Source organism: Notechis scutatus, chromosome 2 (genome assembly GCF_049901735.1).
Source record: "Notechis scutatus isolate UNSWTSFEM ecotype Mainland chromosome 2, rNotScu1.2, whole genome shotgun sequence".
Lineage (NCBI taxonomy): Eukaryota > Metazoa > Chordata > Lepidosauria > Squamata > Elapidae > Notechis > Notechis scutatus.
In genome coordinates this window covers 26286849-26301652 of record NC_142010.1, presented here as the reverse complement: position 1 = coordinate 26301652, position 14804 = coordinate 26286849, and the positions used below count along the sequence as shown (strand labels likewise).

Here is a 14804-nt window from a genome sequence, read left to right as displayed (position 1 = left end):
AGGATAGCCACCATTAAAACCAATGTATTACCAAAATTGTTGTATCTCTTTCAAACCGTGCCAGTCAAATGGGAGAATTTTTTTTTCAAAGACCTGAATAGAAGAATTATTAAATTTATTTGGCAAAAGCAAAAAGCAAGAGTAAAATATAAATTAATGCAGTATACTAAAAGCAAGGGAGGACTGTCCCTTCCAGACTTCGAGCTATATTACAAAGCTGCAGCAAGTACTTGGATTAAGGATTGGATTAACTTGAAGGACAAAAGAATATTGACAATAGAAGGTTTCGATCTACAGCTTGGCTGGCACGTGTTTCTTTGGGATGGGAAAAACAGAACCCATAGTTACTTTCAAAAACATTGGATAAGAGACGCTCTATTATGTGTATGGGAGGCAATAAAAAAAAACACTATGTGAAAATATCTCTCTGGCTATCTCCAATGGAGGCATTAATATATCCTAACGCCATGGATCTGAATAAAACAATAAAATACAAAGAACTCATAACAGATGGAGGTGACCTGAAATCACAGATACAACTAAAAACACAAGGAATTGAAATTGGGTGGTGGCCGTACCTCCAAATTCAAACAAAACATAAAAAAGACAAGGAACAATTTGGATTTTACAACAAAGAACAGGAACTAGACAAAATATTACAAAGAAGTGGAAAAAATGATTACTAAATTATACAACTGCTTATTGGAATTTAAAATGGAAGAGGAAACGGTTAAGGAGAATATGATAATATGGGCTAAAAATTGCGGTCATAACATCCACTTAGAATAATGGGAACGAGTATGGCAAACCAACTATAAATTAATGTTATCAGTATCATATAAAGAGACTATCTATAAAATGTTCTACCGCTGGCACCTTCCACCGGCAAGATTGGCAAAAATGTTTCCCAATATGTCACCCAAATGCTGGAAGTGCAATCATAGCCAGGGAACATATTTTCACATGTGGTGGACATGCCTCAAAGCTCGAAAATACTGGTCTAAGATACAGGGATGGTTGGAAGAGATGACAAAATTAAAGATCAAACTCAACCTAGAGACCTTCTTATTGGGAATATCAGAACTGTCATGGAGTAAAAAACAACAGCATCTAATATTACACATCATCACAGCAACAAGAATAGCTTTTGCCCAAAATTGGAAATTAACAGTACCCACAGATTCAGCAGTAATCAACAAAATGTACCAATGCGCAGAAGTGATTAGATTAACTATGATATTAAAAAACAAGGAAGAGGGAGAATTTTTTACAACATGAAATACATGGTACAAATTGTTAAATGAAAAGGAAATAAAGATGTATAGTAAAAATGATTAAAGAAATATCATGAAACAATAGAAATAAGGATAAATGTATGGCTATGTATATATGTATACTATAGCTATGTACATAGGTATAGTAGTGTAGTAACATAGAAAAACAATGTATCACAACGTATTAATAACATAGATAAGTAAGAAATTAGGAATTAGATTTAAGATACTTTTGTAGTAAATGATTTCAATTAACACTAAGAGATGTACACTGTTATGAAAACACTGTAAAATGTGAGGACGTGATTCTCTTTTTAAAATATTTTTTCTTGAATAAAAACTTATTTAAAAAAAAGAAATATACAGATTTTGAGATCACTGAGTCCAATTCCTTGCTTAGTGCAGAAATCCAATTTGCAAATCCCTGACAGGGGACTGTCCAGAATTGGATACAGTGTTTAAGATGTGGTCAGTGGATTCAATTTCTATCACCTGCTGATCAACTATGTTGGCCTCTGTAGCTGTTCCAAATTCTATGAATCTTTGTTAAAGTATGTTGCCAGAAATGGAAATACAGAAGTACCTGAAGTAGGATTAAGCTAATTCAGAACTGAGTAAAATGGGCGTTGGTAAATTTACCTGAGAACGCCCTTTCTAGAGATGCTGCTAGAGAGCCCAGGATGGGTTAGACTCCTCCTGATGACATCATCAAGCTGGGTCTGTCTTGTATAAAAAGGACTGCCTGTGGGAGTTTCCCCCCAGCTTTGGCGAAGGTACTTGACAGACTGTAGGAAGTGTCTCCGAAAGCCAAACAGAATCTTTAACATTAACACATGTTATCATGGTCCAGACGAAATAAGGGAGGGGCTGGGCTCTCTAGCAGCATCTATAGAAAGGGCGTTCTCAGGTAAATTTACCAACGCCCATTCTCCTAAATGCTGCTGCGAGAGCCCAGGATGAGACATACCAAAGCCTGCATGTCCATGGGAGGGTCCTCGTCCGGCAAGTCTCTCTGAAGTTGGAACCACTCACTGAAGCAACCATCTGCCAAAAGCCGTACTCCTCGAGGCATAGGAGTCCACACGGTAATGTCTGATGAACAGAGACAGGGAGGTCCACGTAGCCACTCTGCAAATCTCCACTAGGGGTGTCTGGGTGGCCCAGGCAGCTGAAGTCGAGGCACTCCTAGCAGAGTGTGCCGTTAGGCACTGGGGTACTGGAAGGGCTCTGGCTAGAAGGCCTGTGCGATGCATGCCGTGATCCACCTACTCAAGGTGGGAGGAGAGGCTTTGTTGTCCCCAATGGGAAGGGGAAAGGACACAAACAAGGCCTCAGTTTTGCTAAATGTAGAGGGACATCTGATGTAAATTTGAAGCGCCCTGCTAACATCTAGGGAGTGCCACTTGCGTTCTAAGCTGTGGAACGGAAGGGGACAGAAATCAGGTAACACTATATGTTAGGATCTGAGAAAACCAGTATTAATCTTAGGTACAAAAGGTAGGGTCTAGATATCTTTCCTGAGAGACAAGGCTGCCAGGACTGAAATCCTTCTAGAAGGGGTGATCACTACCAGAAATGCCACCTTACAAGACAAAAAACTGCAAGGGAATTGACCTCAGTGGTTCGAATGGGGCCTTAGTCAGCAACTGCAGTACTTTAAAGAAGTCCCAGGTAGAATCTCGATGACCACTGGAGGCCTCAGGTTTGTAGCACCCTTCAGAAATCTGTGGACTGTGGGATGTCTAGACAAAGATTCCACTCCCCCCAAGGATAGAACAGAGGGCAAGGCTGCAACCTGCCTCCGCAGAGTGTTAGGTGAAAGTCCCTTGTCTAGGCTCTCTTGGAGGAAGTGCAGCATCTGGCAATTAAGGCCCCGGAAGGGGCAATGTCATACTTATGACACCAATCGCTGAAAGCCTTCTAGGTTGCATCGTAAATGCAGTTGGTGGAGGGTCCCCTGGAGGCTTGGAGAGTTCTTATTACTCTGGAGGAATGATAGTTCCGGATCAGGGATCCCAGCTCAATCTCCAGATGGCCAACTGAAGCCACTGGGGCTCTGGAAGCAATATTGACCCCTGTCTGAGCGACACTCTGTCTACCAGAATCCTCCCAGGACTGGAGATGGAACGGTTTACTAAGTCTGCGAACCATGGCCACCTGGGCCAGTGAGGGCTACAAGTATAAGTTCTGCTCTTCTGCCCACTGTTTCTGAAAGACCCCTGGAATCAGGGGCAGAGGAGGAAAGGCATATACGAGTTCCCGTGGCCAAGGGCTGTGTAAAGCGTTCATTCTCTCCATCCCCGGAACCGCACACCTGGAGTAGAACCTCGGGAGTTGCGTGTTGTCCTGGGAAGCGAGGAGATCCACTGTTGGCAATCCGAAGTGCTCCGACAGCTCCTGAAATAAATCAGGGTGCAAACGCCACTCTGTGGTGGCTCTGTTAAGCCAGTCAGTCTCATCATTGGCCCCACCTGCAATGAGCTCAGCTCTGAGCGATACCTGATGTATCTCTGCCCATAAGCAGAGTTGATCTGCCTCTAACATCAGGGGTCCTGAATGTGTCCCGCCTTGGCGGTTAAAGTGTGCCTTGGTTGACACCTTGTCAAGCAAGATCAGGATGTCCCTATCTGAGACAGCATCCTCTAATTATGTCAGGGCCAAATGGACTGATCGAAGCTCTAGCCAATTAATATTATGGACCAAATTTGCCTGGGACCATGGTCCCAGGACCACTCTGGATTGAAGGTGGGCTCCCCAGCCATACAGACTGGCATCCGTGGTCAGCACTAACCTGTCCGGTTCCTTGAACAAGAGTCCCATGGAAAACGCCTCAGATGACCCCCATCAAAAAGATTTAAGGACCAACGGAGTTAATCTGACCTGAAAGAGGAACAACTCCTACCTATCTTCTGATAAGGTAGAAGAAACCATTGGAGTGACCTGGAATGGAAACTAACCCATGGCACTAGATTAATGAAGTTGGGTCTGCCACCAAATGATGGATCTGAGGGGTGAAGGCCTGCAGTGGGGGTGAAGGAAGCCTTGAGTTTAGGTCTAGAACACCTTGGGCCATGGAGGGCCAAGCTGAAGGGAGGTCCCAAGAGGCCTGTTTAAAAATTGGGGCCTGATCTGTTTAACAACTAGAGGATTGGCTGGTTGGAAAGCCTATTGTAGTTGACCCCTCATTTGCTCAATAGTTTTGTTGAACTGCCTTTCTAAGGCTGCACGCCTTCATTTCTCTGCCTTTAATTTGGCCTGGGATGTTTTCTTAGGGCCCAAAGCTTTGGCCCTAATCTTGGCCTCCACCTCCCTTTGTACAGACTGGGAGCATTGTCTCCTTCTCTTTCTTGTGCCAGCTTGGGGGCCTTGAGAGATCAGGCCTGAAGGCTCTGTGTGGGCCTTGTCTTGATCCATAATGTGCATAAACAGACACAAAGGTGCTGGAAGTGATCCTCAGTATGTGTTGTCTATGCAGTAGCCTGAATAGGAGCTTATGAATAGTAGAAGCTGGCCTTTGGGGGATGATGCCACCTAAAATGGCCGCTCACTACTTTCTTTAGAAGAAGCTTTCAAAATTGCCACTCCCCATGTGCGGTTGAAGAAGAAGCCTCCAAACTGGCCACTCGCAAGAGCTACAGGCTATACAGTGGTTAAATCGCTCCTTAAGCTGTAAACAGCCCTGAACGGTGAAATCGGCAATAAAGTGAAAATTTACGATTAGCTGAGAGGTGCTGTTATCACCTGATGTGATCTTTACCATCGTGGAGGCCGAAATTGCTGAGGGAAGACTGTTGGAGAGGATCAAAGGTTACTCCCTATTAACAATCTCCCTCGGTTGAAGAAAACGTTGAATCCTCATTGCAGGAGAATGGATGCCAATGATGAAGATAGCTTTTGCTAACTAAACTGCTTTCAGAGACACCAGCTTATGGTCATCGAAAGAAACTGAGTCAAAGCTGGGGGTAAACTCCCACAGGCAGTCCTTTTTATACTACCCTGTTTCTCCAACAATACGGCCTCCCCCAATAGGAAGTCCCAGCATGTTTTATAGGCATGAAATGAAATTAAGCCCCTCCCCCCAAATTAAGGCCTATATTAAAACATGCGAAATGGGGGGGAATGGTGGGGGGGCTTGCCGCTAGGAGTACTTTTGTTGCACACCCGGATATGGTGCTGCCTGCTTTGACCCCGATATGAAGTGCCCCACCAATGCCGAGGTCAACATCCAAACCATCGCTGCCCGCCCGCCCGAAGATGCAAGGGGGGGAAATTAAGTCACCCCCAAAAAGACGGCCTAGCCATTTTTTCGGGGCTCAAAAAAAAAATAAGACCCGGCCTTATTATATGAGAAACACGGTAGGCGGACCCAGCTTGATGATGTCATCAGGAGTCTAACCCATCCTGGGCTGTCGCAGCAGCATTTAGGAGAACTACGCCACCTTCGATCCAATCTAAGTATAGTATATAAAATCATACACTGCAATGTCCTACCTGTCAATGAATACTTCAGCTTCAACCATAACAATACAAGAGCAAACAATAGATACAAACTCAAGGTTAATTGCACCAAACTTGACTGAAGGAAATACGACTTCAGCAACAGAGTGATCATTGTCTGGAATACTCTACCTGACTTTGTGGTTTCTTCCCCAAACCCCAAAAACTTTAACCTTAGACTTTCTACTATTGACCTCACCCCTTTCCTAAGAGGCCTGTAGGGGGCATGCATAAGCGCACCAACATGCCTACCGTCCCTGTCCTATTGATTCTTTCATTTTTCTTATATGTATCTCATGTATTCATAACTATGTTTTTACTTATACCTATTATCTTGTAAGCAATTGACAAACCAAATTTAAAAAAAAAAACGTAGCACAAACAGTCATATAATGGAGCAATATTCACTTAACAAATGTTTCACAAAAATGTTGGGCTCAATTATGGTCATAAGTTGCGGACTATCTGAAAAAGAAAAAAGCACAATGCCAAATATCTTCAGTCTCCTACTTCTTGACAAAAAACAAACAAGCCCACACGCATATCTGAACAAGCTAGAGTTCAGAGTTCTTGTATGGAGCAGGAATTGCTTGACCTTTGTTCCAACTTTCCCAGTAAAAATGACTCACTGAAGAGAAATGGAAAATTATGTGTGCTAAGTTATACTTTTCCAGAGAAATGCTCGTCGTTGCCTCCAGATCCAGCCCAAAAAAAAGCAGCCTGTGAAATAATTTTATTCATTTAAATTCCCACTTTATTTTTTTATAAATAACTCCAGGCGGCAAACATGACTACTTACTACTTCCTCCTCCCACTTTCCTCCAGAACAACCACCTTGTGAATTGTTTTGGGCTGAGAAAGAGTGGCAAATTAAAGTCACACAATCAGTTTTCATGCCAAAGGCGGAATGGAACTCGGGGTCTCATTGTTTCTAGCCTGTAACTTTAACCACTAGAACAAATTTGGCGCTCACTATTAACTTATTAATATTCAAGAATGCTAACATCGGCAGGATGAGAGGTGGTGATTTGCAAGAAGGCACTCTGTCGTTCCAGAACAGCAGAAAGTGAGGGAAAGGGATGAAGATGATCAATGGAGGAGCATCAGAAATGGAATTAAATAAGGAATAGTTGATTGAAAGATGGACAGATATAGAAATGTTTTAAAACAAATAAACTCTCTGGAAGTTCTACAATTGCAGAAAAGTGTAACTCTCTGTCCCCAAAGCTTTTTATAGCCCTCAGAGCAACATCTCATTAAAAGACTGACAGCTTCGAAAATATTTTGAGGAGCTAAATAAAATGATTCTGAAATATATACGGCAAGGGAAAAGAGCAAGAATAAACCTGAAAATGCTACAAGAAAATGGGGGTTTGGGGGTTGCTGGATTGGGGGTTTTATTACCAAGCTTCTGCACTTACAATGGGTAAAAGAGTTGATAAACTTGAGGCAAAGAAGGTTATTATTGTTGGAAGGACATGATTTTCAATTGGGATGGCATGCTTTTTTTGTGCTATGAAAAGAATAAAATACACAGATATTTTCAAAGATACTGTTGTAAGAAATGCTCTAGTTTTAGTATGGGAAAAAGTCAAAGCAAAAAATTATATGAAAATATTAGTCTGGCTTTCTACGGTGGAAGCACTTATACACCCAAATGTTACCAACTTGGGAAAAATTTGTAACATATAAAGACATTTTAAATGAAGTAAGGGGAACTTGGATCTAAACAAGAACTGCAGAAACAAGGGATGGACGTAGCATGGTGGCCACACCTGCAAATACAATCAAGATATGAGAAAGATATAAAAACATATGGTTTTTATAAAGAACCAACAATGCTAGATTGTATACTTCTAGGGACAGATGAAAGATTAATAAAGACAATACGTGGCTATCTACTAAGCATCAAAATGAAAGAAGCAATGATAGTTTGGGCAAAAAACTTTGGACATACAGGTACTATAGAGTTCGATAAATGGCAAAAACTTTGCGATAGAAACTATAAATTGACAATGGCAACTACATACAAGGAAAATCTGTACAAAATGTTCTATAGGTGGCATTTGCCACTGGCAAGATTAGCAGAGATGTTTAAAAACATGTCCACTAAATGTTGGAAATGTAACCAGATACCGGTCTCCTACTATCATATGTGGTGGACATGTCCAAAAGCAAACAAATTCTGGACGAAAATACATGTATGGCTAGAGAAAATGATAAAGCAACATATAGACTTAAAGCCAGAAATATCCTTCCAACTCCGATTATCTGTTATCTGTTAATACACAGGGTATATAAATGTTCCCTAATTTCCTAAATACCTCAATTTACTCCAGCATGTGTCAATCCTATCTCACTCACTGTGTAAACTTTACCACCCATCTTGTTTCTATTAAGTGCATCCATGACACTGAAAAGTTACCCACTCCCGTCTAATTGCTTTGGAAGGAGAAGGGGAAAGAGGAAAAGAGTTTCCAAGAGAGTACAATTCCCTGTTTACACAGAGAGTGAGACAGGATTACACTTGCTGGAGGAATTGAGCAATTTAGGAAATTATGGAACATTTACCATTTTTTCCTCTTTAATTTGTATGCCTAGTTAGGATTTAGGGTTTGGCTAGTCTAGAGAAAAGAAAGACAAGGGGGACATAAGAGCAGTATTCCAGTATTTGAGAGGGTGCCACAAAGAGGAGGGGGTCAGTTTATTTCCCAAAGCACCAAAAGGCAGGAAAAGAAACAATAAAGGGAAACTAACCAAGGAGAGAAGCAACCTGGAATTGAGGAGACATTTCCTAACAGTGAGGACAATTAGCCAGTGGAACAGCTGGCCTTAACACATTGTGGGTGCTTCATCACTGGAGGTTTTTAAGACAAGACAGGACAGTCACTTGTCTGAAATGGTATAGGGTCTCCTGCTTGAGCAGGGGGCTGGACTAGAACACCTCCCAGGTCCCTTCCAGCTCTATTCTGATTACACAATAAGAACCCTCACGGGGCTGTTATGTTTACAGGAAAGGATAGTTTTCCGTTTGCTTCTCAAGGAGCAGCTTTTGCACGATCGGGATTCCAGAAGAAAAAGAGGGCCCTACCAAAGAACGCTTCCAAAATCAGCTCAAGCGTTGTAAGGGGCAGAGAGGATCCCTGGCTGGCACGCGTTGCGCGGGACCCTTTAGACGGGACTCCGTGGCTTCGTGGTTTATCAGCTACTCACCAAAAGCGTTTCCCAGCAGGAAAGTAGCTGCTCCCATCAGACAGAGGCGCCACTGAAGCTGCCCCATTGCGCTCCTCTGCACGAAGCAGCTTTCTTGGCTCCGAACTTCCCGACTGGGGAGCCGGGGGAATTCGACGCAGATTGGGCGAGGAAGAAGGAATGGGCGTGTTTCTCCTGGACGGGAGAACATTTTTTCCCCCTTTCAATCGTCTACTTGTATCCGAGAAAGCGGGGCTGAAACCCATATTTACCAGGTAGATGGCGCATCATATCAGTGCATATCTCCTTGAAAGGAAGTCCGACAAAGGACACTTGGATTTTTCTTCCCTTTCGGGACAGCTGAAAGGATCCCGGTTCGAATCTCTGTCACAAAGCTTTGGAATTTAGATTTCTCACACAGCCATCCAAGATTCAAACGGCTCCCATCTTGTTGGTGTTTCCAAGGACCTTAAAGACCTGGCTCTTCATCCAGATCTCTGAAGAGGATGAATGTTGCCCGTTTCTTTCTTTCTTTTCCCTCTATTTTTTTTTTTTTGTCATTGCTATTCTTTTGCCTTGTGCTGGTTTTCGTTTAATCGTTCAACAGATGATTGCGAGACTGGAGGCTAAAACATATAAAGAAGAGTTGCTGGAATTGTGTCTCTAGTGTAATGAAAAGGACGAGGAGTGACATGGTAGGAGTCTTGTGATATTTTGGGGTTGCCAAAAGAAGAGGGAGGCAAGCTATCCTCCAAAGCATCTGAGGACAGGACAAGAAGCAATGGTTGGAAACTAATCAAGTAGAAAAGCAAAAGTAAGGAGAAATTTCCCGACAGTGAGAACAATGAATCAGTGGAACAACTTGCCTCCAGAAGTTGTGGCTGCTCCAACACTGGAAGTTTTTAAGAAGAGATTGGGCAACTATTGCCTGAGCCCGAGGTTGGACTAGAAGACCTCCAAGGTCCCTTATTCTGTTTTGTTTTTAAATGTTTGAACAATTGGAAACCATGCAGAGCCACTGGGAGCCAGGCAGCATATAAATGTAGTAAGTGAGGGGTCCTTAGCAGGGGTGGGATTCAAAAATCCCAGCAACTGGTTCGCTGCCCAATTGCTGGGTGGGCATGGCCTACCAAAACTTCTGGGAGGGCTGTTTTTCACCTTCCCAGGGGTCCAGAGGCTTCCCTTGGTCCTCTGGGAGGGTGGAAATGGCCTCCCCCGGGCTCTGGAGGCCCTCCAGAAGCTGTAAACAGGCATATTTCCAGACTTCTGGAAGACCCATTTTTCCCCCTCCCAGAGCGTCTGTGCGGACCCTGCACTAACCTGCATCAAAAATGGGCTACTTGGAGACTCCTGGGAGGGGTGGCCGGGGCCAGCTGGTCGGTTCAAATACCGGTTCGGTGAACCAGATGCAAATTTAACACCCAGTTCACGTGAACCGGTAGAATCCCACCCCGGTCCTTGGTGCTCTCTGAGCTTGCTTGTTTTCTTGCAATCATTTCAATAACCAAGCTAGGTAACATCATCAGTGCTAGGTGAAGCAGTGATGATGTTACCCAGATTTAATAAGAAAGGCAGCCAATGTATGCAATTGCATTATATGCTGATTACAATTTAATCTCAATTATGGTTTGCCACCTACAAGGGAACCTGGGTATCAATCAGAATAGAACTGGAAGGGACCTTGCAGGTCTTCTAGTCCAGCCTCCTGCTCAAGCAGGAGATCCTATACCACTTCAGACAAATGACTGTCCAATCTCTCCTTAAAGAACTCCAGTGATGGAGCATCCACAACTTCTGAAGACAAGCGGTTCCACTGGTTAATGATCCTCACTGTTAGGAAGTTTCTCTTTAATTCCAGGTTTCTTCTCTGCTTGATTAGTTTCCATCTATTGTTCCTTGTCTTTCTCTTTGGTACCCTCTTCTTTGGCTCCCTCCTCTTTGTGGCAGCCTCTCAAATACTGGAATACTGCTATCATATCGCCCATGGGCCTTTTTTTCTCTAGATTGGCCATACCCAATTCCTGCAACTGTTCTTTATATGTTTTAGTCTTCAGGCTTTTAATCATCTTAAGTTGCTCTTCTTTGCACTTTTTCAAAAGTATCTGAGCCACCATTCCTTCAAAACCACATGCAGAGAGAGAGGGCAAAGTTGGGGCAAAAATAATTTCCTTGGGGAACCAAATGTGTTCCTGTCTCCCATTTTTGGATTTAAATTGTTGATAGTAGGGACACTTTGACAGGAGAAAAAAAAAATGTGGATGAACACTGAAATCAGCAGGACAACTTTATATTCTGCAGGTTGGGGCATGCATTAAACAAAATAAAAATATAGTAAGACATATTTAGAAAATATGATGATAGGAAAGCTTGAGTTACTTCAGTCTGTTTATAATTTTAAAAAGTATTCATATAATTCCAGTATTTTTTACTATCCAAGTCAACTGTATTGTTTGGCAGATTTTTAAACTAATTTATATACTGTAGTTGCCTTTCTCACAAGCAAGCTACCCTGGGCAGCATGTGACAAAATAAAACAATAACTATCTAAAATCATTATCAATAAAGATTAAGGTACTAAAAACTATAAAAAGCTAAAATAAAGTTAACAGGTGGAGATGTTAATGGTAATGAAGCTGCCTCCCCCAAGGATGGAGAAGGCTGAAGTGATTATTCAGAAAGAACATTTTTATTTAGTACTTGGTTATTTTTTTATATAATTTTTCAAGATATTGGAAGATGCCAAATAGGTAATTATCTGCTTTTCTAGGTGTTGAATGTTATATTGCAGAATAACGGAAGGGACCTTGGAGGTCTTCTCGTCCAACCTCCTACTGAAGCAGGAAACCTCATTCCACTTTATGGTATTAGACTCTCTGTGAGGAAATAAGTCATTCAGATTTCCCAGAGTCTCGTTTTTGTTTTTGTTAGGAGAGACCAAAGTAAGTTTGCTTTAAGCATAGGAACTCTTCAGTCCCCTTTTCCCCACCTTGTAGCTCTGGGTCTCCTCTCAAACTCTCCATCCTTCTTCCCTCCCGTGCTCTGACAGACTCTCCCCACCCTCGCTATCTTTTAATGGCTTTCCCGCCAATATTCTCTCTCCCTCCGTCGTGCCGACAGAAACCCCACTTCTTTTAACGGCTTTCCCGCCAATATTCACCCTTCTTCCCTCCGTCGTGCTCTGACAGACTCTCCCCACCCCCCCACCCCCGCTATCTTTTAATGGCTTTCCCGCCAGGGTTGCCATCTGGCCATTTTTCCGGCCAAATTCGAGAAATCTGGCCGTATTTCTATCTGCTTGGCCGTGAAAAAATGATGTCTCCGGCCAAATTTATTTGGCCAGAAATTTGGCCGTACGAAAGTTGCTTGGCCGTGAAATCGGCCAGATGGCAACCCAGCCGCTCTCTTTCCCTCACGCATGCGCGTCACCATGAGTAAAAGGAGGACAAGCGCGTCCTCTGGTGCTCTCCTTCCCTCGCGCATGCGCGTCACCATGAGCAAAAGGAGGACAAGCGCGTCCTCTAGCGCTCTCCTTCCCTCGCACATGCGCAAAAAATAATTTGGCCGAATTTGGCCGTATTTTGACTTGAGTTTGGCCGCAGAGCCAAACTGCGATCTGGCAACCCTGTTTCCCGCCAATATTCTCTCTCCCTCCATCGTGCCGACAGAAACCCCACTTCGTTTAATGGCTTTCCCGCCAATATTCATTCTCCCTCTGTCGTGCCGACAGAAACCCTTCTTTAAACGGCTTTCACACCAATATTCACCCTTCTTCCCTCCGTCGTGCTCTGACAGACTCATCCCCTTTTAACGGCTTTCCCGCCAATATTTCGCAAAGGCGTTCCTCCCCTCTCTTCTATTCCAGGAGCAGTGATGTCATTCTCCAAAGTACCTGGGGGCAGGAAAAGAAGCAAGGGATGGAAACTGATCAAGGAGAGAAGCAAACTAGAACTGAGGAGAAATTTCCTGACAGTGAGAACAACGAATCAGTGGGACAACTTGTCTCTAGAAGTTCTGGATGCTCCAGCACTGGAATTGTTTAAGAAGAGATTGAATAACCATTTGTCTGAAGTGGTATAGGATTTCCTGCCTGAGCAGGGGGTTAGACTAGAAGACCTCCAAGGTTCCTTCCAACACCTTTATTCTCTTACATATATACATGCATATTCTGTTACATACATACATACATACATACATACATACATACATACATACATACATACAGTACATACTGTTAGGGATAACATTGTTTACCCTAACTGGTTTGGGTAAAAATAATAAATATGGTATCATGGTTTGTTAGTTAAAGTGTGTGTAACTTTAACTGCAAGAATGTAATTAAGGGTGTGGTTGTGAAAGCACTATATAAGTAGCGAGGCAAATGCAGCTCTCTCTCTGACTTACTGATCCCTAATTACTGGATGGATTGATGACTGCGTTCTTGTAGGAGTGTTGATTTTTCTCAACAGAGAGAAGATAAAGATTGGACTGATTTATTGTAAGTGAACTGACATGGGCTATTCAACATGGACTTTGCAAATAGAGTATCCCCGACAAGACTTGACTGAAATGATATATGACTAATGGACTGTTTATTTTGACTATTTCTTAAATGGAATAAACTATATTTTTGATAGCACAAGCGTATCTGTATTTTTACTGCGTGTTAACTAGAAAACTTATCTCGCACATTTACCTGTCTTCCTATCTGACTTCGCTGCACGTTCTGTTTAGTTTGTTTTTCCTTAACACCCGTTGGGGAATACAGGCTTAACACATACATACATTTTTGCCGATGCTTTATTTATTTATTTATTTATTTGATTTGTCAATCGCTTATGAAATAATAGGTATGAAGTGAAATACTTCTGGACTCGCTCAATTGTATTAATGTCTGATATACAGTGCGGATTCCAGACAGATGAGCTGTATTCGAGTATTGGTCTAGCAAAGGTTTTGTATGCCCTAGACACATATTTGTGTCTGTATGCATAATATGTTTTATTAGAGTTATATATCAGTGATTGCATGACTTCTGTAGATGTCAAAAACTAAATAAATTAATAAATAAACCATTGTTAGAGGAAACAGATTGACCTTAGCATAATATCACTTTTCAGAATGAAGCTTTTATTTTATCATAGACTGTTGCTCTCTACTCTTAAAGAAAGATGACAGTTGTTCTGTTAGGCCTTGCCATTGTTAGAAGGTAATTATTAAAGTAAATATTTTTCAAAAGGCAAAAATAATTCCATTTTAGACAGGAAGTTGATGATTTGCCATTATACAGAAGTCAGAGTGTCACTAACATAAATGAGAAAGGAACACAAGGACAATTTCATGCTGATAGCAAGATGGATAAGATGTGCCAATTAGAAAATGAGAAATTAGGCTGTTCCTTACTAGGAAAGTAAAGCTTGAAAATTCTGGGCCTAGACGTGTAGATAAGTTGCTTATACCATATTATTAAATAGCTGGCATCCCTTATAAGTGGCTGGCTGCACTCAGTGCCGAATGCTTTTGCTTTGCATGCAAAACAAAACTTTTCAACTCTGAATTATAACATCTGGAATTTTGAGCACCGTGTAGAGGAGCTGTGCAAGGAAGCAGCTGCTTGAGAGACAGTTCTTCTGTCCAAACTTCCTATGACTCATTTGAGAATGATACATGCTTTCAGTCTGAGGTTTTGCCTTGTAAACCCAGGCCAAACCCTGTAGTAATTTAAATATTTTGAATTTGAGCGTCGTCCCTTCCCTTTCTTGTTTATTTTCCTCTTTCACCAGAAATTTTATAATAATTTCTGAAGTTCCCAGGAATGGCTTTTTGGATTGATTCCTAGCTCCT

At 42.2% G+C, this 14804-nt stretch overlaps 2 protein-coding genes and 1 long non-coding RNA gene across 9 annotated transcripts in view; 1 reads left to right on the top strand and 2 right to left on the bottom strand.

Moving 5' to 3' along the window:
• The window catches only part of LOC113427193 (major histocompatibility complex class I-related protein 1-like), a 44969-nt gene extending 35856 nt beyond the window's left edge, over window positions 1-9113 (bottom strand). The window contains exon 1 of the mRNA XM_026689656.2: window positions 8985-9113. Within this exon, the coding sequence (XP_026545441.1) occupies window positions 8985-9051 (67 nt within the window). The 5' untranslated portion in view covers window positions 9052-9113. The remainder of the gene's footprint in view (window positions 1-8984) is intronic.
• Window positions 1-14804, top strand: part of LOC113428608 (major histocompatibility complex class I-related protein 1-like) — a 684789-nt gene that overhangs the window by 624464 nt on the left and 45521 nt on the right. The window lies entirely within an intron of this gene.
• LOC148131951 (uncharacterized) overlaps window positions 1-14804 on the bottom strand; it is a 61617-nt gene that overhangs the window by 36843 nt on the left and 9970 nt on the right. The gene's annotated exons all lie outside the window — the stretch shown is intronic.